This window comes from Salvia miltiorrhiza, chromosome 7 (assembly GCF_028751815.1).
Source record: "Salvia miltiorrhiza cultivar Shanhuang (shh) chromosome 7, IMPLAD_Smil_shh, whole genome shotgun sequence".
In the NCBI taxonomy this organism is placed as follows: domain Eukaryota; kingdom Viridiplantae; phylum Streptophyta; class Magnoliopsida; order Lamiales; family Lamiaceae; genus Salvia; species Salvia miltiorrhiza.
Window position 1 is genome coordinate 59906878 of NC_080393.1, and position 23711 is coordinate 59930588.

Sequence of the window (23711 nt, forward strand, 5' to 3'; positions counted from 1 at the left end):
GGCGGCGCTTCGCGGCGGGGGGCGGACCAGGAGATGGCGGAGGCGACGAGGCCGAGGCGGCGATCTGAGATCGAAGGGAGGGAGGGAGACAGAGAGAAGGAGGAAGGGCCGTGAGGGAGAAGAGAGAGAAAAAGAGAGTGGAGAGAGGGGTACATATATTTAAAGGAGGGTATTTTTGTCTTTTCAATCAAAAAGTGGACAGTTTTTATTATTTTTATTTTAGTGGACAATTTTTATCTTTACAATATGAAAATGGATAGTTTTATATATTAACTCATAAAACTTTATCACATTTATTGAACCCAACCCATCACAATTAAACTTTGCCTTTGCTCCACTTACATATATACTGACACATGGACACGCACACACACACTTTTATTCCTCGAATTTTATTTCCCATGTTATTTTTGAGTTACTTAATTTGTCCCTTTTGTCTCCAAGAATGTCCAAAACATACTTATTCATTATATTAATTTTGAAGGTTTTAATATTACCTATATATGCACATCGAGGGACATATAAATATTAGTACTTAATTAGGAAGAGATGCGGATTTGAAATTTTCGATTACAAATTAAGAGTGTTAAATTGAAAAGTTTTGAAAGAAAAAAAAAAAAAGAATCAAAATTATAAACTTGACAAAAAATGAGATATGTGGTGCTTAAGCTTTGCGTTAAGTATTTTAACAACCATGGTTCTATATAGATTTGAAAAAAAAATTGTTGTTATTCGGTCCCCAGTAGGGTTTAACTACAAACTTTGCGAGTTTAACGACGAAAAATTTCGTTGTTAATCGTTGTTTTGTATGTTGTTGTGTACGTTGTTTGTCTTCTAAGACGAATATATTACATGGATTCTCTACTTAGATCATGAACAAGAGATAAAATTAATGATACACACTAACAAATTACTCATTACAACCAAACACATAATTAACTTAATTAGAGATCTAATAATTTCATATTGTCCCTAATTGTCAATATATTCAATATATTGAACTCTTAATACAAAATACAATATATAATGTATATAGTGATACGAATCCAATTCAAAAATTATAAAATCATCATCGTTTATAATGGAAAAACCCTAACTTTTTTTTTGATCAGTAAAAAAAATCCAATAAAAAGCGGAACGGTACCAGAGGTACCAAAACATCACACAAGGGGTGAGTACTCTTTAGAGCACCACAAGGAAAAAGAAACGTTGGACTCAACAACATGGAAAATTTTGTTCCAACTCCAAAGACATTTATATCCCTTAAAATTAGTTATATACAGCATTTTAATTATTTTAATTCATGATAAAAGGAATAGCATCTCAATTAGGCCCAAAACAAAATAGGAAAAACATAAAAGTCCTATTTGATTTAGTGGTGGCGTTGGGTATAATCGGATGTATTATATAATTGGATTCACCCACATTCAAATTTTGATTCGTACTTTTAATTCAAATCCACATTCTGATATAAATTATGTAAATGACATTATTCAATTATACAAATAATACTTCATGTAATTGACGCTATTTTGTTATACATACAATTTCACACTATAAAATTGTAAGTAACAATCTTTTAATAACATTATAACATTTTAAATATTACAATGTCATTTATATAATTGAATAATGTCAATTATAAACAGTATCATTTGTATAATCGAAAAATATAATTTATACAATTTGAATCAAGATGCGAATTTGAGCCCAAATACGAGATGCGAATTTGAATCCGAATACGAGTCAATGTTTAAGTGCGGCTCAACCCGATTATATGGTACATGCATTACCCAAATTTAGGGGCCGTTTGATTTGCAGTTTAGGATTGATTATGATTAAAATTATCTTGAGAAATTAGTGTGGATTAGTGTGGATTTATATTATTTCATGGGTGTTTGATATCATGGCTACTTAATCCTATATTGTGTTTGATATCCATAGGATTATGTTGGATTATATTATATAATACCAAAACTATCCTCATATAATTTTAAAAATATCATGTGTGTCCACCATTACTTGGGCATTTGCATCGATATGCGTGAGAAGGGTAGCAGAATTTTTATCCAACTTCGCAGTATTAAAGTTATCCGAGGGGGGAGGCCGGATTATTAGTATGGGTTAATCCCACAAAATAGCATGGAGAAGTAGGATTAAGTAGGAGTTGACCATATTAATATAACATGATATCAAACATCACACTAATCTGTATTAATTTAATTTATCCTACCTATAAACCCATATCAAACAGGTCCTTATGGGCTTGCTTTACACGAATAGAAGAAAGAAACAGGAAAAACAGAAGATAAAGAAAGAAAAGGCAAGCCCTAATCCCAATTTGGTTTATGCGACTCAGAATCTCACCGGAATTGAATTGATTGGGCTGAGAGAATCATGGGTGGTGAATCGCGGTACGAGATCCACCAGACCGCCTACATTAAGCTGGTCCTCCACGCCCTAAAGCACCGGACCTCCGCCGTCAATGCCGTCCTCCTTGGCCGCTCGGCCGCCGCCGGAGTCGAGATCGTTGACTCCGTTCCCCTCTTCCACTCGCAGATCGGTCTCCTTCCCCCACTTGAAATCGCGCTCATTATGGTCAGTTAATACTCTATACTATTCACTGATTTCCGCTGTTTGATTTGCGAGATTTAGTGTTGATGGTATAAAAATACATTAACCTAATGTTTGGTTTGTAAACTAAACCTATCAATGTATTGGGAAATGCTACTTTTAAATGAGATCTGTGAAAACTCATACAACTTTTATTATCTTTTGTATTTTAGTTCTGATGATACTGATATAATCGTTTAGTTGTGTTGATTTTAGGAGAAAATTTGTTAGAACGGAAAATAAAAATAAAATCTGTAGAGACATGTAATTAAGCTTTGGATTAATTTTGTCAATGCAAATTGAAGAAGAGATGAAAGTTTCCCCCTTTTGGCTTGTGAGTTTGAAAGGCCTGCGTTGAGGAATGTGTAGCTAGCTTCCTCCTTTTCTTTTCCGTCTTATTGTTGTGATGAAAAAGAATCTTAGGAGAGCTCTTAAACCTCAATTGAATTCTGATTTGGCTTTTGTCTTTGTGAGACAAATTCCAACTCAGAGAATCCCCATCAAGGCCTCACTTTTGAAGAATCAATACCACAATATTTATTTGGGTACCAATACAATTAGAATAGTTTTTAGCCGTTTTTACAATCTAGCCACATCTTTTTATCTGACCAATACAAATAATTATCGATTGAGATTTGAATTTAATAGATAGAGGAGTATTATGAAGAAAAAGGCTTGAGCATCGTGGGCTACTTTCATGCTAATGAGAGATACGATGATTTTGAACTCGGGAGTGTCGCTAAGAACATTGGAGATCACATAACTCGGTATTTTCCTCAGGCGGCTGTGCTTTTGGTAGGTTGATTTTTTTTTGAGAAATCATTGGAAGCTTGATATCTTGTTTATTGATGATTTTAAATTTGTGAATTTCTAGCTGGATAATAAGAAGCTCGAATCTTTACAAAAGGGGAAAGACCGAAGTCCAGTTGTGCAGGTAATTTCTGCCACAATTCTTAACAGAGGCTGTAAAATTGAAAATTTTGAACCTCTTTTTCTTTTTATGTTGAGGACATATATCAGTTACGTGATTTAAGCTATTTCCGGTGATTGTGTACTGGTAAGGCTATGAGTTTGAGGAAAAATCAATGAAACTTTGGTTGCTACTTTCAAATACATTTCTTTTTCGTGACTAAGCTTGTTCGCGTGGCTGATATGTCTTTGAGATTGAGCAAGTATAAACTATCCGGCAGCTTTTCGCCTTTTCCTCATGGTGATAACAGCTGCTCCGTGCAATTGTTTACTGATCCTTTGGTAGCCAATATGATTGAGCTAAAAAGTTGGTAAAAACTTGTGTGCATCCGGATGTACGGTGCATCTACCCTAAATTATCCAATTAGGGTTTGTCGCTCCTTAAGTAGTGTTTATTTATCACAATTATGATTTAAGTAGGGCAGTTTCACCGTGCATCCGGATGTACCGGAGTGTGCCACCTTGAAGTTTATAACTCTGCTCACAACTAGCTTAAGTCTATAAGGGGACGGCTGGTAACTAGTAATGAGGTAGGAATGGAATACCCATTCCTTTATTAATTCCTAAACTTACGGCTCGTGATTTAATTCAGTTGGGAATAGCTATTCCCATGGGAATTACTAATCCCTTATTTACGGTATTACTGATTCCCTTCTCTCCTATGGTATTACGTAATCCTAATTCTAAGGAATGGATTTTATTTTAATTTTGGATAAAAATCTTCCTATTTATTTATTCTTATGATAAATTAAACATCAAACCTAGTAATATCTTCCACACGCACTGATACGCAAATGAAATTCTGCCTCAATTTTTTTCAACTTCATAATTGCAAAATCCTGGTACGATTTCTTGACCTGCATCTTTCGAATATGTGAAATTTAAATCAGATTTTTGGTTTACATATTCGTTTCTGATTCCCTGCAAGGGTAAATTTGATTTTTGAAAAAAAAAATTATTGTATTTCATTACCATTACCATCCATGAGAATGGAATCAAATAAGGATTTACCATTCCATTCCTTATGAATACCAGCCATAGGATTTTTATTACTTAGTTCATTCCATTCCTATTCCGATTCCATTACTAAAGTCATTCCATTCCATTTATATTCCATTCCTGCATACCAGCCGTCCCCTAAGTCTATTCAAAATACGAGTTGATAAATAATTCCTCATTTAGAAGTGATAAAAGGAATGTAACCCATAAGGAGTCCATTTTGTTGTGTTGCTTCATTGTTTTTCTCTTAATCCATGTACCATGATGCGCTTCCAAGTTCCATCTATCCGGTTCTTCCTCTCTCCTTCAATTTGGAGGAGGCGATAGCTAAGAATGAGTCATGAGTTACCGGGAGATTTAAAATTGACTTGTGTCTTTCTCTGTTGCTCAGCTTTATAACAAGGATGCATCTAGTAGTTGGAAGCTAGTCGGTTCTGATGCAAGCAGCCAGCTCGCTCTCAAGGAGCCTTCGGCTAATGTAGTTCTTTTGGACTACATCTCATCTGAAAAATGGAAAGACATCACAGATTTTGATGACCACCTGGATGACATCAGCAAGTAAGAACCTCAACCTACCCTTTCCATGTTTTCCACTTGGAGCAGCAGTTTTTGGGTTTCAATCATCGCATAAAAAATAATGATTGTTGTTTATGATGTTCTTGTAGGGATTGGCTGAACTCCAAACTTTTCAATTAAGCTTTCAGAAGTTTCAAGATTATGTACACTAACTTCAACTTTCTGCTCGATGCCCTTCACTTGGTGGTTGTCGAGTTTTGTAAGACCGCTTGCTTATATGTATGTCTTGATGGTTAAATTTTTGAGATTTACCATGTCTGGTTTAGATATGAAAATGAGTCGAATAATTTTGATTTGATTCAGTATTCGATTCGAATTTTTTATATTCGAATACGAAATTTTATGATTCGAATACGAATCCAAATACTTTTTTTTATTCGATTAATTATCAAATACGATTTGAGAATTCCGATATTCAATTCGGTATTAAAAAATATTCGATATATATATATCGTTAAAAACAAAATTTATATTCAGAAATTGTAGGTTCTCTTTCAGCTCGATTAGCCTTTTCTAAATTTTTTTGATAAGAGTATAATTCTCTTTCTTGAGAAATATAATTCTCAAGTTTAGTTCAATTTATTACATCAACTAATAAGCAGCCTCTCATTGTAAATTATCTGATGTACTATTTGTAATTCAGGAGTTTGTCTTAACACATCTTTTATCTTAATCAAAAATATTTCTACTCCTGTTGTTTTAGGAACACATTTTTTTCAAATGCTTTTCTCTATTAATAAAATTAATGAGAAAGGTTTATTTGCTAAAGTTAAAGGAAAAAAAATGCATTTTCCTTTTACCTCTGTTCCCATTATATATATATATATATATATATATATATATATATATATATATATATATATAGGGAGAGGTTCAAATAAGAACCACTAAATAAAATTATAACGGAGAACCATTTTAAGCCATTCGATCATCAAGATCTACGGTGGATGCATCATCTTGGTGGATGAATGCAAATCCTGGGTTCGAATCCTGAAGGGAGCAAAATTTTTATTATTTTCAAATGCATTAAATTTAATAGCGAATGAATTAATTTATATAGCAGATGCATTGATTTTAATTGTTCTTATGTTCTCACGATAAGTGTGGTTCTCATTATAACCACACCCTATATATATATATATATATATATACATATATATATATATATATAATATAAGATAATATAATAATATTTATATTTTAAAAAAGAATAAAATAGATATAAAGTAAAATACACAAAAATATAATATTTATTTAGATAATAATAATAATAATAATCAAAGCTTTGAAAAGACTTTGATTCCAAATATAATTCAAATGAAAGTATTTTATTTGAAATATTATTTTAGAATTTTTCTCTATCAAAATCGTGAATTGAGTATATTCGATTCGAATCAAATACTAGTAGGAAGTCGAATCTAAAAGTAGGAATTTTTTAATCGAATATTTGATTTATATTATTTAAAATACACTTGTAAAACATGAAACGAATATTCGATTCGGTTCGAGTATTCGCGAATCAGTATACGAATCGAATATGAATAGTAAATAAGATTTGAAAGATATTCGAATATTGATTCAAATATACAATTATTTTTACGAATATGAATCGAATCGATTCGATTCGATTCGATTCGTTTACACCCCTAATCTGGTTTATGGTATTTGCTAAAAGAAACCCATTCAGACATCAATCTTGGAAAGTTGGATTATAAATTTTTGGGCATATCTTTTGTTTTACTTTTCCTGGTGAATCTTTTACACTTAGCTTTAATTGATTCACTTGTTATGCCTGAAATCATTGATGATAATTCGCCAGGATGAAGCCATTCAATACCATTAAAAGTTGTTTTACTTTTCCTCTTGTCGACACTTCACCTTCATGAGGAAAATGCGTCCCATTAAACCTTGTATCACCATAAAAAGATCTTATTTTACAAAACAAAAATCCACGTGTAATTGGTGAAGTGGTGAAAGATTAATACACATCACCAATTTAATTTGATCAAATTTATTTGGTTAAATAAAAATCAAAAGTTAATTAAAGTTGAGCGTGGGCCGAGATGATTGATTTAGGATTTTATTGGGCCAAAATTGAGCCCAGCACAAAATGTCAAAACTTGAGAAAAGTAGAAGTGGGTAGAGCCGTAGAGGAGCCAGTTAGTCTAGAGTCAACTCTCTTTACTTTTTCTCCTCTCATAAAAATAATAATAATAATAATAATAATAAATCCATTTATAATTCTCTTAATATGATAATCAGCAATTTTATTATATTAACTGATGATATATATAACTAATTTTAAGAGCGAGCTATAAATCTTTTATACAATAAGCTACTTCATGAGTAGTATAGGAATACAGATAAAATAAAAAATTATAGAGCCCTCTTCTAAATTTCTGAAAGCTTTCTAATTTTATATTAATTCGAACACATAATCTTTATATATGAATTAATACTAATTTTATTGACAATTAAAAACCGAAGAGTGATGAGCGTGTTGAAGAAAAATACTAAACAGAAAGAGAAAGTATTCCACTGAAAAAACAAATTAAAACGAGTTATTATAAGATCGTTTTGGTTGATGAATCACAATTAAACAAACAGACAAAATCGATGGCTACGAAAGCTAAGAGCAGTTCGATTCTACCAATGGCGTCGGACGATCCTCCGCCGAGAGTGGAGGAGAAGCTCTTCAAAGGATCCGCCATGACTAAACGCGGAGCTTATGCCGCCATCTCTTACATGACTTGCGCTGGTAACTCTTTTAATTCTCTAATTCCAGTTTGAATTTGTTACGAGTTTGGTAATTTTGTGGAATTCTGGTTTTAGTTCGTTAAGAGTTGTTTCTCAAGAGGCCTCTTTTATGTTAAGTGCGATGATGCTTTCATTTTATCTAAGAGAAAACAGATTAGGTTGATTTTCGTAAATACTACTGGTTTTCATTAGAGGTTAAGCTTTCTGAATCGTTGATTTTTCCAATTATTGTTGGTAGATTACGACTGATTATTAGTTCTAATGAAAGATTTAAGTTCTCCTTCATGTTGATTTTCGTAGATATTGATGTTCATTGAAGTTGAATTTTCTGAATTGTCTGTGGAGTTTAATTGAGTCGTGGAACGTCAAGTATCAGCTGTTGTTGCTGAGTATTGCAAACAGATAGCTTCGCAGTTGTTGAAAGAAGTAATTTTTATGGTAAATGGCTGCTCACTTTAAACTATGGAAACTATGGAACATGGAAATATTTCTTGATACCTATGAGACTTCTTTAGTGGGAACCATCAGCTACAGTATTGTAGTCCTATGCACTAATCACGTCTCACTCAGATTTTTACGGCCCGAATTTGATTTGTCTTCTGGGCTGTATTTTTTTTAAAAGTGAGTTAGTTGTGATTTTGCAGTGCTCTTGGTATTATTTAATAAAGCAGCTCTTTCTTCATACAACTTCCCATGTGCCAACGTCATTACACTTTGTCAGGTATACTGAATAACTTAATTCTCAGTGATACTGAATTAGAATTATTCTCCTTTGAATAAAACGAAGGATCTCACTGATAGAACAAGTACAATCCATTAAATCTTGGCTCCTTATGAAAAAAATTAAGTTTTAACCCCAAGCTAAGGTGTTTGCTCTTTCTAGTTAAACTGCAATTCTCATGGAAAGAAATGTTTAAAATGAAAGGACATGGCTTAGTGTTTCCTTATAACCGCCGTATCTTAGATGTGTATAATTTACTCAGGCGGATATTGGCGATTTTCCATCAAACTTTTGAAAGTAATAGATTGCTTCAGTAATTCACAAGTCACAACAGATGGTCCTTTGTTTTGATGAGAATTTTAAATCTTACTGCAGAATGTAGTTGAGTCTTTATGATTATCATCAATTTGATGTTACCATTCTCGCCTTTTTTTATGTTTTGTTTTATAGTTGCATAATATTAATATCTAACAACCAAAAAAGCATATACTTATCCGGTTTAATGCCTGAAAGAGGTGTAAACCACTTTAGTCCTTATTGTGCTTAGTTTTTGGTTATCATGTTTTTATTTCACTAGATGTCATATATCTTATAACTCCATATAATTGTATCTGCTGCAGATGATATCTTCATGTTGTTTGCTATATGTTCTACGACGATCAAAGCTCATTTCTTTTAACGCTAACGAATCCGCAACTGTCAGTGACAGTTCCAACACGTTGGTATCAATACAGACGTTGATTCGTACTTCACCTCTTGCTTTAACCTATTTGCTTTACATGGTAATATTTCTCTCCTAATTTGTACAGCTTTGTCCTGTTGCAGCTGGTAATCATTATCCCCATAGAAAAGTTTATTCACAAATTCTCTTGGTTACCTTGAAAGCTAGTTACTATGGAGTCTGTTCGAGGTGTTAATGTTCCAATGTATACAACATTGCGAAGAACTACAGTTGTATTTACAATGATTGTCGAGTACCTCCTTGTGAGGCAGAAGTATACACGCCCTATTCTTGGAAGGTAAGCTCCATCTCATTGTGCCAATGCTTTTTGATAAGAGCATGTTGCTTTCTCACAAAAGGATCACTATGCTTGAACTATGATAAAAACTTACATTAGCAGTTTAGCACCTATCAATTCAGATAGCAAACCAAATAGGTATCATATGATATACAGGTTTATTGACTTTGGATGAAGTTGTTCAAAGCGCTCCCTTAAAGGTTAACTTCACCCCTCACGACTACACAAACATTTTAAATAGGCGTTTTATCATCACACCACCTTACATTTCAGTATGCCGGAATTATGAGTAAATCTGACACTTTTATTGACACTTGAAATTTGAGATGAAAAAAGTCATAGTATATCTATGGCCATTAAATGTTTACTGCAAGGGAAATATCCTTCTACAATTTTTACTGGCTAAGTAACATAGGCCTTTGAGCAAATGTATTCGTTGCTTTAATTTTCGAAAATGAAGGAACAAGATGTGGAAGATGTAAATTATGTAATAAGCAACTATAAAAGTTCATGTAGGATCACAAGGCAATTTCATGAATTAAAAGGCAATTAATGGGCTAGATGATGTTAATTAGCTGCTTATTATACTAATTTCCTTTCTTCTGTGGATAGTTTCATTTCCTTTAGTAATGACTTAACAATTATGGTTTTGTCAGTGTCACGTTGATAGTTCTGGGTGCTTTTATTGCTGGATCACGGGACTTGTCGTTCGACTCCTATGGCTATCTTGTTGTTTTTCTGTCCAACTTCACCACTGCGATATACCTGGCAACTATAGCCCGTATTGGTATTACCCCTTCGCCCTCAATTCAAATGTTCTCGTTGTAGCTTCATTCTTTGCTTACCATTCCAATTATCATTTTGCCCAGGAAAGTCCAGTGGGCTCAATAGCTTCGGCCTTATGTGGTGCAATGGTGAGTAACTATACCATTGCAGCTCATCAAGCGTCCTAATTATCTATACGCTACACCTTTCATTTGAATGTTAAGTACTATTTTTCTGTAGGAATCTTATGTGGCCCTGTTCTACTGCTTTGGACCCTTTTCCGAGGTGACTTGGAGATGACGATGAATTTTCCATACCTGCTTTCTCCTGGTTTCCTGGTAATATTCGACTGCAAACTAGTGCATGAATGAGACTATCAATTGCAAATTGGTAACATCATTTTACTGAAAGATTGTGGATATTGCCCATGCTCAGCTTACGTCCTAATACATTTATAAACTATCGGATTTCAGGTGGTGCTGCTTTTTTCCTGCATACTAGCTTTCTTTCTGAACTATAGTATATTCCTCAACACGACTCTGAACTCTGCACTGACACAGACAATCTGTGGTAATTTGAAGGTTTGTCCAGAAATTATGCCCGCCCATTCAAAATCTTGTTCACAGTGTTCTCGACTGCCAAGAAACTTACGCTGACATGCCTTTTTTTCTCAGGATCTTTTCACAATTACACTAGGCTGGGTAATTTTTGGTGGGCTGCCATTCGATTTGGTAAGTGCAGCACACGAAACTTCATTTTCTTCTTGTACACCTCTCTACCCTTGCATTGTCAATGATATGAAAATGTCTGTTTTTTTGCTCCCAGTTGAATGTGATTGGGCAACTTCTCGGCTTCATTGGCTCAGGCCTGTATGCCTATTATAAGCTTATTGGGAAATAACTGCTTTCATGTATCAATCACTCATCATCTTCGATCAATTTTGGTATGGTATGATGTTGGAAACGATTCTAGTATTCGTCTAGGAGCAGTGTTTTCTTCGACTTCCTAAGGAAGACGAGCTGCTGAGGACGCCGTAAAGCATTGTTTCTGGGTTTTAAGAAATGGAATAGGCGTTTGAGATTGATGATGCATTTTCTAGCATTTGAAGAGATAAGAATGATTCTTGTTAACAGCTAACTCTATAGTCTATACCTGTCGTTTTTCTTTGATCTTAGAATGTAAGAGAAGTAGCTTCATGTGTTTAATGTGAGGGAAAGTTTGGAGTTTGGAAACTAACTGATTCAGCTGGAAATGTATAATTTTGTTTTAAGTTTGGATTTGGAATTCAACTTTGAGTTTATTTCTTTTTATTTTTATTTTTATTTTCTTGAGGACTTATTAGGGTTTTTCTCGACTGTTTTAGCTAGTCGCAGCTATTACTCAGGTATTCGATACGTTTGTAAAGATGCAATTAAAATTTAGAGTTAATAGTATTTTATGTTTCGAACTTTCAGTAAAATATTTCGAACTTTTATTTTCTCCTAAGAAGTCTTGAATTTTCAATTCTTTTCCATTAAATGTCCCGCTATACAAAATTTGGTGATAGAAAGATAACTTATCTCCCACAGATGAAATATTTTGAAAATCTCCATTGTTGAAAAATCATATAAGGAACCATTGTTGTTGAAAAATGCTGAAAGTTCGGGATTTTTTTTGTTATTTTTCCATCACTGAATTTTGTATAGCAGGACATTTTATGGAAAAAGTTGAAAGTTCGAAACTTTTTAGGAGAAAATGAAAGTTCGGGACATTTTATAGAAAATGCTGAAAGTTCGAGACATAAAACACTATTAACCCTAAAATTTATCACAAAAACTTGAGTACAATCGATTGTACCGTATAATCGGGTTGACCCGCACCCTGAATAGTGTTATTTATACGATTCAGATCATAATATGAGTTCGAATCAAGGTTCGAGTCATGGTTTAAGTGAGAGTGCAACCCAATTGTACGGTACACCCGATTGTATCCAAAACCACCTCAAAATTTATTAAATCAACATTAAAAAAATGAAACATTAGCATGTAAATACATGAATTTTAGATGTTTCTTAAAATTCTACATTTTTTTTTCTTTAAACAAAAATACTTGATCTTTCAATTTTTAATTTGGGATATTTGATGTAAAATACACGAATTTTCAACAAAATTAGATTTTTTGATACGTGAAGGATAATAAAGGTGACAAAATAAAGTCAATGTATCTGTAAATTAAAAATTCATCATGCTAAAATTTAAATCAAAATCCCTAAAATCAGTTTTTAGTTGAAGTATTTCATACCAGTAGAAAAAATCCCTTTTAATTTTACATATAATTTCATATTTTCTCTAATTGAAGTCTACTTTCAAATCTGGTGTATTTAAAGATAAATAAATAAATCATTAAAAAGATAATATTCCTAAGTGCACGTGAGTAGCACGCTCTTCGAATCCAATATAAATTCATTTTTTATTCAATTTCGAAATCGAATCACAACCTCTCATCAATCTGTGTGGCAGAGAAAGAGATAGCCTTTTTTCCCCCAAGATTTTGTTGCCCTCTTCATCCCCATTTTCACCCCAAAAAAAGAAAAAAGAAAAAAAGTAAATCAAAGAATCTCGTAGAAGGTAAAGCAGAGCAGCCATGGCGAACATGATCATGGCCTCTTCCCGAGCCCTAATCACCGCTTCCATCTCCACCCCCAAACTCAAACCCCAACAATCCCAACCCCAATCCCTCCCCAAAATCTCGCTGCCGAACAAAGCCCAGCACCTCCTCTCCGCCGCCGCCGCCGCCGCAACCCTAACCCTAACCCACGCGCCGCCGTCTCTGGCGGCGGACATCGAGAAGGCGGCGCTGTTCGACTTCAACCTGACGCTCCCGATCATCGCGGCGGAGTTCCTGTTCCTGATGTTCGCGATGGACAAGCTGTACTACTCGCCGCTGGGGAAATTCATGGACGAGAGGGACGCCGCCATCAGGGAGAAGCTGAGCAGCGTGAAGGACACGTCGGCGGAGGTGAAGCAGCTGGAGGCGCAGGGCAACGCCATGATGAAGGCGGCGAGGGCGGAGATCTCGGCGGCGCTGAACAAGATGAAGAAGGAGACGCAGGTGGAGGTGGAGGCCAAGCTGGCCGAGGGGAGGAAGAAGATCGAGGCGGAGCTGCAGGAGGCGCTCGCCAGCTTGGAGAAGCAGAAGGAGGAGACCATCGCCGCGCTCGATTCGCAGATCGCGGCGCTCAGCGATGAGATTGTCAAGAAAGTTCTTCCCGTTTCTTGATCACTCACTTTCTTTTTGATTGATGTGTTTTTCAATCTATAAACTAAAACTGTTCCATATGTAATTACTGATTTTTATGTGGAATACTGTTCGTTTACTCTGCATGATTGCATGATTGGTAAGACGAGATGTTTTGTTTGATGGATTAGATATTATTTACGCGTTTGATTGCTCGAGATTGAATTGTTTTGATGGATTAGATATTATTTACGCGTTTGATCGCTCGAGATTGAATTGTTCGGAGATGGCCCGAGATTATTTTTGCAATAGGGGTAAGGCAAAGACTCGTAAGTCATAACTATCTCGAGATTAGTATTGAGTTATATTTATATCTAATTCTACAAATCGAACATCTTTTTGTGATATGTTATGACATTATTTTGGTTGGATGAATTTGATAGCTTTAATTAAGGCACTGTAATCAATATATAATTTTTTTCCTAATCAATTTTAAACTCAGGCTAAAAGAAAATCGTTATCCTAGTTGAAGAAGTGGGGAATTAAAATTAAAGAAGCGAAAAAGAGGCCCCACTTTACTTGGCTTGGACAGAAAGAAATGCACCTTTTTTAATGACTGGAAAATTGGAAAATTGGAGACACAGAAAGAGAGAACAACAATGGCTTCATCGTCTTCATTCTCATTTAATATCCCCGCAATGCGTTTGCGGAATACTTTAGATAGTGTTAATCAGTCTTACCGAAGTATGAGCCGTGAAAACAAACAGGAGTTTTGTCGTTTTACTAACGCAATTTTCAAATCTAGCAATTTGAATTATAGGATTTGGACGCAAGATGATGGTAGTTTTCGCTTAGGCAGCCGTCCTAGTGAAGACACTCGGTCTGATGCCGTCAATTTTCAAGACAGGGAGGAGCGGCAGAGTGAGAGGGAGATGGATCGTGATGAAGACAACACTGAGTCTGATGCGACCAATTTTCAGGTAACGGAGGAGGGGAGGGGGAGGGGGAGAGGGAGAGGCCTCCTGCCTCCGCCGGCGCCTCCACCTCAGGCTCAGATTGGGGCTGACATCCAAAGGAGGATTGATAGGCAAAATCAAAACCGGAACCAAAGGGCTATTGACAGGGTGGCGAAGCGTGTGCAGCCTCAGCCTGAGCAGCACAATGTGGAGGCTGAGCCTCCGCCTGGGCCTCAGCCCGAGGATGAGCAGCACAATGAGGAGGAGGAGCCTCAGAATTTGTTGCTGGATAATGTGGATAATGAGAATTTGGGGCCTCATGATCTGTCGCCTGAGAATTTGGGGCCTCAGAATTTGTTGACTGCGGGGGATGGGGAGAGGGAGGAGCAGGCTGTGGATAATGAGAATTTGGGGCCTCATGATCTGTCGCCTGAGAATTTGGGGCCTCAGAATTTGTTGACTGTGGGGGATGAGGATGAGGATGATATGCCGGCTGATAATCTGAATTCGGAGGATGAAGACGATGATAATCTGAATTTAGAGGATGATCTGATCCGCCTATTCAGCCTGTGGTTAATCTGAATTTTGTGGCTGATCCGCCTATTCAGCCTGAGCCTGTGGTTAGGGAGCCTCCGCGTGGGGATATGCGGGACCAAGGGGCTAATAGTAAGAGGGCGGTGAAGGTGTCTGTGGTTAGGGAGCCTCTGCGTGGGGATATGCGGGACCAGGGATGTAAACGAACCGAATCGAATCGAATATCATTGGATTCGATTCATATTGGTAAAAGTAATTGCATATTCGAATCGGTATTCGAATATCTTTCGAATCATATTTTACTATTCGTATTCGATTCGTATACTAATTCGCGAATACTCGAATCGAATCGAATATTCGTTTATTTTTTTTACAAGTGTATGTTATACAATTTAAATCGAATATTTTATTCGAAAATTCCTACTATTTAGTTTAATTCGAATATATCAAATTTGCGATTTTAATAAAGAAAAATTCTAAAATAATATTTCAAATAATATGGAGATCACGAGTTTAAAATAATTTAAGGCCATTATCTTAGGGCTATTTGCAAAAATAGGCCACTATTTTCCGAACTTGCAAAAATAGGCCAATTATTTTAGTTTTTGGCATTTTTAGGCCACATTTGAGCTCAATTCAGCATTTATAGGCAATTTTTTTGGGGTCAAAATGTGGCCAAAAATAGTCTGATTGGGTACACATGTGGCCTAAAAATACAAAAAGCTAAAATAATTGGCCTATTTTTGCAAGTCTAAAAATTAATGGCCTATTTTTGCAAATAGCCCTAAGATAATGGCCTTAAATAAATTTAAACTCGGAGATCATGCACATTACATTTACTTAAAAAGTCAATAATATATGCTAAAAATCTATTCTTCTGTTTCAAAATCCAACTCACAAATTATAATATAAACCTAATATTCAAAAGTTTGGATAACATAATAAAGCAAGCAGCAAACTCTTATATAACACTTCAATAAATAGAAGTACGTCATAGCACTTCAATTAACTAGAATTATTTGAATAAATAAAGCAAGTATGCGAATGCTATCAACATTGTTATTATTGTAATTCACTTTTATTTTAATAAATATTGGTATTTTTTATTTATTTTACTTTAAATTTATTTTATTATTTATTTTTTAGTGTGTGTGTGTGTATATATATATATATATATCGAATATTTTCGAATACCGAATCGAATATCGTGATTCTCGAATCGTATTCGATAACTAAACGAATCACAAAAAGTATTTGTATTCGTATTCGAATCATAAAATTTCGTATTCGAATATCAAAAATTCGAATCAAATACCGAATCGAACCAAAATTATTTGATTCATTTACATCCCTATGCGGGACCAAGGGGCTAATAGTAAGAGGGCGAAGAAGACGGATAAGAGAGAGCAGGCTCAGGATGGGTTCAATCACTTTAGGCCTAAGGATGAGAATGGAGTTAAAGCGTATTTATTCAAGCTCGTCTACGCCTCTGTAAGGCTATGGAAATAATTTTGAAAGAAATGCCTACTGAAAATTCTTCCATAGGCAGGGAGGATTTTATCCATATGGTTCACAAATCGCTTGAGGAAATTTTTGACACCTATCAGGTACAATTTTCATTGCTTTATATATATATATATATATATATATATATATATATATATATATACACATATTAATTTAAATTTTTTTGTTTTTCTTGAAGTTGACTAATCAAGGTGAAAAGGTGGATTTCAATGAATTTTACAAAGAGGAGGTTGCAAATGACACAATACATGATGATCTCCATGATTTTTTGGGAGCAAATTTTGGAGGGTTGTTTGAAGTTGTAATTGAAGAGAATGGGAGGGTCTACGCAGTGAGCCAGGATAAAGAGCCTGGTGGTAAGTACCTAGAGTACCCGTGGCTGGTGTGGAAACTTAACCAATGTCGCAAGGATGAGGTACTTTTCCATTCACTTACATTTAGTCCGTCTGTGCATAAAAACTAATCCAGATTACTTGCGAAATTCTTAAAATTAGAAAGTAAATTATACGAGTATAGTACATGTCGACATATGCGATTCATTCCCATCATCACATTTCTATTTTCTTCTTGTTTTCTCTCTCGTTATCCTACTTTTTGCCTAATCTTCAACAAACCCGAAAAAACGCAGACTTTAAAAGATTAATCTGATTGGCGTTCTTGATCTACTGATCCTATTGTTTCCTCTCATCTGTGGGTTAGTTTTGAGGGTGTTTTTTTACTGCTAATTGATGGTTTTCCCTTTCCCAATCGTTGGGAAGGAGATGATTTAGGATTGTGGGATTCTTGATTTTTGGACCGTGGAGTGTGATTGGGATGCTTTTGATGTTGTTTAGATTCAATGGCGATTTGGGCTCTTGTGATTTTCCCCCTTTTACCCTTTTTTGATGATTGGTTGAAGGAATTCTGTGTTGTTTTTGCCTTTTTTGGGGGGAAAGTATTTGTTAAGTGTGTTGTTTTTGCGATGGTGATTGAAGAATTGTGCAGCTTAGAGAATGCAGATGCTAAGTTAATCACTCGTTTGAGATTAATTTTAAAGAAAGTTGGTACTTAAAAATTGTTGCTCATTTGAAGTTGCCCCTTTATTGAATTTGTAAGTGGCGCTTGATAAAAGTTAAAGAATGTTATGGGAATTGTATTAGTGTAAACTAAATTGCTGCATTGGAATCATAAGTATAAATGTCATTGAGTTTCTGCAGACCGAAGCCAGGAACTTAGTTGAAATGGAAAAACCGCGCAGTCGAAAAATCATAAAACGCCACTGTGCCAATGCTAAAGATTGTGAATATATCATGCCTTGTGCATTTCCATGGTTGAGTGTTGGTTGTAGTTTTAATTGTATCTGACTATCATCCGGCACTGTTGATATGCTTTGTTTAGTATTGCTTACTTAGTGGAAATCATTTCTTGAAATGTCTTATGTTTTTTGGAAATTTTAGGGTTTATTAGATATGGAACATGTATAAAGTTTCAGTATTCTTTATAGCAATTGCAAGGTGGAGGATTCAACCAAACTGCAGATGTCTCGACCTCTTTCTTCTTACAATATTCGAAATTAAGTAGAGCTATTTAGTTTCATCATTTTCTCCTGCTTATCTTCTAAAATAAAATGGAGTTTAGATTTTCTTGTTGGGAAATTAGACGCAACTAATTCCGCCCGGGATCTAGTGTGACGCAATATTTTGGATATCGACCGATATGAAACGAGAAAAATAAATGACACCGATATTTTTAACGTGGTTCGGCCAAACTGCCTACGTCCACGGACCCACACCAATATATTAGAGAATCTCAAAAGGAGGAGTACAACAAAATTACCACACTGTATTTTGTATATGCCTACGCAGAGGCTATCTCTCAACTCACTTTTATCACTCGTGTATAACTTCCACACTGAAGTTTTCTCTCACAAGAATTTTCTCTCTCTCTCTTTCTCTATCTCTCTCTAGCTGAAAGATAGATTGTTGTTTTGGTGTTGTTGTGTATTGGATGCTGCAGAAGAGCTCTCTATTTATAGGAAGATTTGGAGGTGGTAGGTGAGAGGTGGTTGGTGAGAGGTGGTTGGTGAAGAAGGTTGGTGGCAGCCACTTTTGACTAACAATCTCCCACTTGAAGACTAATTTCAATCTGTCTTCACACCTCGATCAACGCAGCAGCCTTTCTGTCTTTGTCATTCTAGCAAACCAATTGAAGCTGAGCACAACTTCAATTTATCAATGGTTACTGCCTTTGTAAGCATGTCGGCTGGATTTTGAGCTCCTTGGATCTTTTCAAGTATTAACACCTCATCCTCCAACAGAGATCTGATGAAATGATAACGAAGTCCAATATTCTTCGTTCTAGAATGAAATGCTGAATTCTTTGCCAGATGTATCGCACTCTGACTATCGCTGTGCAAGACATTCTTCGTCTGATCAAAACCCAATTCTGCCAACAACCCTTGTAACCAGATCATTTCTTTGCTAGCCTCGGTGATTGCCACGTACTCTGCTTCTGTAGTGGATAAAGCAACAATCTTTTGTATCTGCGAGATCCAACTAACAGCAGTCGTGCCAACAGTAAAGACATAACCGGTAGTGCTTCTCCTGCGATCTACCTCACCGGCAAAATCTGCATCTACAAAACCTTGTAGTGCTACATCACCTCGTCGAAAGCATAAGCATCTATCAGTAGATCCACGTAGATATCTCAATATCCACTTTACTGCTTCCCAATGCTGCTTTCCTGGATTTGCCATAAATCTGCTCACAACTCCCACTGCATGAGCGATATCTGGTCTAGTACAGACCATGGCATACATCAGACTTCCAATGGCTGAGGCGTAAGGAATTTTAGCCATGAAGTCTCTTTCCTCCTTAGTCTTTGGAGAGTGCTCTTTGGATAGGCGGAAATGGTTAGCTAATGCTGAGCTAACCGGTTTAGCACTGCTCATGTTGAATCTTTGCAAGATTCGATTGACGTAGTTGGCCTGAGACAACTGCAAAACACCTTTTTGCTTGTCTCTGTAAATTCTCATCCCGAGAATTTGCTTTGCTTCTCCTAAGTCCTTCATCTCGAACTCCGCTGAAAGCTGCCTTTTCAACTTCTTGATTTCGTTCAAGTCTGAGCCGGCTACTAACATGTCATCAACATAAAGTAGCAAGATGATATAGCTGGACTCGAACCTCTTGAAGTAACAACAATGGTCAGCATTGCACTTCATGTAGCCATTTTTCTGCATGAATCCATCAAACTTCTTGTACCATTGCTTTGGAGCTTGCTTCAAGCCATACAGGCTCTTTTTCAATTTGCACACCAGCTTCTCCTTTCCTTTGACAGAGAATCCATCTGGTTGTTGCATGAATATTTCCTCCTCTAAGTCACCATTGAGGAAAGCAGTTTTCACATCTAACTGCTCTAGATGCAAGTCCTCCGTTGCAACAATACTCAGGACCGATCGGATTGTTGTCAACTTTACAACCGGAGCAAAGATATCTGTGTAGTCAATTCCTTCTTCCTGTTGGAAACCTTTGACTACCAATCTTGCCTTATATCGCTTTGAACCATCATGCTCTTCTTTGATTCTGTACACCCATTTGTTGTGTAGAGCTTTCTTTCCTTTGGGCAACTCAACTAGTTCCCACGTCATATTAGAGATAAGAGATTTTATCTCTTCTTTCATTGCAAGCTCCCACTTGACAGAATCTCCGACTTGACATGCTTCTTCATAAAATTCAGGTTCACCAGCATCGATTAATAACATCTGATTCATGTACTTCCTGTTCGGAACATGAGGTCGAGATGACCTCCTGGGTATAGGAGTTGGAGCTGGAACTGGAGACTGTGGTGGATCAGCCTCAGAGTTGGGCTCCTCCGTCTGCAAACCTTCATTTGTTTGCTTTGATGTACTGCTCTCTGTAGTATCATCTGGATCAACATATGTTGGATCATCACTTGTTGTGTCGGTGGACTGCACTGCATTCCTGTCCTTGTACATCACATTTTCATTGAATATGACATTCCTGCTTCGAATGACCTTCCTGTTTTTGTCATCCCAAAAACGGTACCCGAACTCATCTCCACCATATCCAATGAAAGTACATTTTAGTGATTTGGAGTCGAGCTTACTCCTGGCATTATCACTAATGTGTACATACGCGACACAACCAAATACTTTCAAGTGAGAAAGTTTAATTTCTTTGCCGCTCCAAACTTCCTCAGGTATTCTGTACTCCAATGGTACAGATGGCCCATGGTTAACGAGATATGCCGCTGTGTTGACAGCTTCTGCCCAAAATTGTGTTGGCAGTCCTGCATGTATCCTCATGCTCCTAGCTCTTTCTGTCAACGTCCGGTTCATGCGTTCTGCAACTCCATTTTGTTGTGGTGTCCCTGGCAACGTCCTTTCTAACTTGATGCCATCCTGGTAACAAAATTTCTTGAACGCCATATCTTCGTATTCTCCACCATTATCGGATCTCAACTTCTTTATCCGTAAGCCAGTTTCATTTTCCACCATGGCCTTCCACTTCTTGAACGCCTCGAACACCTCTGACTTGTGTCTCAAGAAGTAAACCCACACCTTTCTCGAGTGGTCATCGATGAAAGTCACAAAGTAAGACTTTCCGCCATTGGATGAAACTGCTGCTGGGCCCCAAACATCTGTGTGGACTAACTCAAGCTTTACTTGCTTCGGAGTTCTACCACTGGTATTGAAACTCACCCTCTTCTGCTTCCCGTAGATACAACTTTCGCAAAAGTCTATATCAACAGACTGAAGCTCTGGTAGTTTCCCTTTCGAATGCATATACTTGAGCCCTTTCTGGCTCATGTGCCCAAGTCTTTGGTGCCACAGATTTGCATTCTTCTTGCTATCAGCAACTGCAATTGTCACACACGCATTCATCGTTGTGTATAGGCTTCCAGTATCCTTGCCACGTGCAAGAATCATTGCGCCCTTAGTGATTTTCCAAAAATCACCAGAGAAGTGTGTATCACATCCTTCTCTTGACAATTGCTTGACGGAGATCAAGTTCTTCCTCAACTCTGGAATGTGTCTCACGTCCTTCAATTTCCATACAGATCCATTGAGTTTGATCTGTACTTCTCCTATGCCCACCACGCTGCATGGGTGATCATCTCCGAGATATACTTCTCCGAAATTTCCCGACATGTAATTTATGAAGGAATTTCGATTCGAGGTGGCATGGAAAGATGCTCCAGAGTCTATGACCCAATACTCGGCCCTTTTCTCCATGGAACATATCAAGGCATCGCCTTCTTCTTCAGCCACAACATTGGCTTCGGTCTTTGTCTCGTTTCCCTTTGAAGGTACTTTACACTGCGTTCTGTAGTGTCCGACCTGACCACAGTTCCAACATTCAACAGACTTTGATTTGTTGGAATTCTTGTGGATCCTGGAGCTCTGCCTGCCATTCCTTGACTTGCTCCGTCCACGCCCTTGACTTCTGTTTGAGTTTCTGCCTCTGCTTTCTGCATTTAAAGCGGCACCTGAAGTGGAGACTACATCTGACTGCCTCCGGATCTCCTCGGTTAAGATCATGCTCACGACATCATCGAACTTCATTTTGGACTTACCGGCAGAGCTGCTAATGGCCGTAACTGTGCCATTCCAGCTCTCAGGTAACTGCCCAAGAATTAACAAAGCCCGGACCTCATCATCGAATTTGATGTCCACCGTGGTAAGTTGGTCCGTCACTTCGTTGAACTCGTTCAAATGTTCTCCAAATCTTCCGCTCTCCGTCATTTTCATATTGAACAATTTCTTGATCAAATGAACTTTATTTGCTGCAGACGGCTGCTCGTACATGCTGGATAAAGCTTTCATGAGAGACGCTGTTGTCTTCTCATGCTTTATGTTGAAGGCGACTGACTTTGATAAGGTCAGTCTGATTGCGCCGAGTGCTTTTCGATCAAGCACCTCCCACTCGTCGTCCTTCATATCCACTGGCTTTTCCTTCAAGGGCTTATACAGGTCCTTCTGGTACAAGTAATCCTCCATTTGCATTTTCCAAAATCCAAAATTCACACCATTGAATTTCTCCATTTTGGAAATTTTATCGTCTGTCGACATTGCTCCCACTCGATCAAAAAACACGATAATTTTCTCAAAAAATTCGTTTCTGATGTGGAGGTTCAGTTTACACTGCAACCACAGAGCATACTAAGAATTTTAAAAGAATAATTACCGTTGCGCACGAAACACTGTTCGCAAAATTCACTATTCACGAATTCACTATTCACGTGAATAGTACCAGCGCAAGAAAAAAAAATTTCGCCACCAACGTGGCTCTGATACCAGTTGTTGGGAAATTAGACGCAACTAATTCCGCCCGGGATCTAGTGTGACGCAATATTTTGGATATCGACCGATATGAAACGAGAATAAAAAATGACACCGATATTTTTAACGTGGTTCGGCCAAACTGCCTACGTCCACGGACCCACACCAATATATTAGAGAATCTCAAAAGGAGGAGTACAACAAAATTACCACACTGTATTTTGTATATGCCTACGCAGAGGCTATCTCTCAACTCACTTTTATCACTCGTGTATAACTTCCACACTGAAGTTTTCTCTCACAAGAATTTTCTCTCTCTCTCTTTCTCTATCTCTCTCTAGCTGAAAGATAGATTGTTGTTTTGGTGTTGTTGTGTATTGGATGCTGCAGAAGAGCTCTCTATTTATAGGAAGATTTGGAGGTGGTAGGTGAGAGGTGGTTGGTGAGAGGTGGTTGGTGAAGAAGGTTGGTGGCAGCCACTTTTGACTAACATTTCTAAGTAGTAATAGTTGTTTATCATTGTGCGGTAATATTTGGCTTTGCATCTCCTATATACAATAGTTGTTTACTCCTTATGTAGTGTTTACCTTGTTATTTCAGGACTAGGTCTCTCCGTTGTTACGAGAGTGACGAGGAGGATGGAAGACTACGAGAGTGACGGGGAGAAGGGGGACACAATTAGTGAGTCGAGCTCGGATTTGTTCGAGCTCGACTTTGGGATTAAGGATAGGTTTTGTGAAGAGCTACCGGTGTATGAAACCACTTATTTTGATAAGAAT

General features: G+C 36.8%; 4 protein-coding genes across 4 annotated transcripts; all 4 read left to right on the forward strand.

Moving 5' to 3' along the window:
* Positions 1-2256: 2256 nt before the first annotated feature.
* On the forward strand, positions 2257-5459 carry LOC130995269 (ER membrane protein complex subunit 8/9 homolog). The gene is made up of 5 exons (XM_057920499.1): positions 2257-2598; positions 3262-3408; positions 3488-3547; positions 4973-5139; positions 5247-5459. Exons 1-5 carry the CDS (start codon positions 2398-2400, stop codon positions 5275-5277), a joined length of 606 nt encoding a protein of 201 aa, XP_057776482.1. The 5' UTR covers positions 2257-2397; the 3' UTR covers positions 5278-5459.
* A 2023-nt stretch (positions 5460-7482) lies between these two features.
* Positions 7483-11708, forward strand: LOC130995270 (UDP-N-acetylglucosamine transporter UGNT1-like). The gene is made up of 10 exons (XM_057920500.1): positions 7483-7915; positions 8559-8635; positions 9256-9417; positions 9521-9654; positions 10311-10441; positions 10524-10568; positions 10660-10757; positions 10893-11000; positions 11094-11150; positions 11245-11708. The coding sequence occupies exons 1-10, from the start codon at positions 7774-7776 to the stop codon at positions 11317-11319; spliced, it is 1029 nt and encodes a 342-aa protein (XP_057776483.1). The 5' UTR covers positions 7483-7773; the 3' UTR covers positions 11320-11708.
* A 1084-nt stretch (positions 11709-12792) lies between these two features.
* LOC130995272 (ATP synthase subunit b', chloroplastic) lies at positions 12793-13787 on the forward strand. Its single transcript, XM_057920503.1, has one exon. It carries the CDS (start codon positions 13042-13044, stop codon positions 13675-13677), a length of 636 nt encoding a protein of 211 aa, XP_057776486.1. The 5' UTR covers positions 12793-13041; the 3' UTR covers positions 13678-13787.
* A 114-nt stretch (positions 13788-13901) lies between these two features.
* LOC130995271 (uncharacterized) lies at positions 13902-16561 on the forward strand. Its single transcript, XM_057920502.1, has 2 exons — positions 13902-15274; positions 16518-16561. Exon 1 carries the CDS (start codon positions 14295-14297, stop codon positions 15171-15173), a length of 879 nt encoding a protein of 292 aa, XP_057776485.1. The 5' UTR covers positions 13902-14294; the 3' UTR covers positions 15174-15274; positions 16518-16561.
* The last annotated feature ends 7150 nt before the right edge of the window (positions 16562-23711 follow it).

Coding starts and splice junctions, on each gene's coding strand:
- LOC130995272 (XM_057920503.1), top strand. CDS start 13,042: ATGGCGAACATGATCATGGCCTCTTCCCGAGCCCTAATCACCGCTTCC.
- LOC130995271 (XM_057920502.1), top strand. CDS start 14,295: ATGGCTTCATCGTCTTCATTCTCATTTAATATCCCCGCAATGCGTTTG.
- LOC130995269 (XM_057920499.1), top strand. CDS start 2,398: ATGGGTGGTGAATCGCGGTACGAGATCCACCAGACCGCCTACATTAAG. Junction 3,409..3,487: donor CTCAGGCGGCTGTGCTTTTG/GTAGGTTGATTT, acceptor GTGAATTTCTAG/CTGGATAATAAGAAGCTCGA. Junction 3,548..4,972: donor ACCGAAGTCCAGTTGTGCAG/GTAATTTCTGCC, acceptor TCTGTTGCTCAG/CTTTATAACAAGGATGCATC.
- LOC130995270 (XM_057920500.1), top strand. CDS start 7,774: ATGGCTACGAAAGCTAAGAGCAGTTCGATTCTACCAATGGCGTCGGAC. Junction 10,442..10,523: donor GGCAACTATAGCCCGTATTG/GTATTACCCCTT, acceptor CATTTTGCCCAG/GAAAGTCCAGTGGGCTCAAT. Junction 11,151..11,244: donor GTGGGCTGCCATTCGATTTG/GTAAGTGCAGCA, acceptor TTTTGCTCCCAG/TTGAATGTGATTGGGCAACT.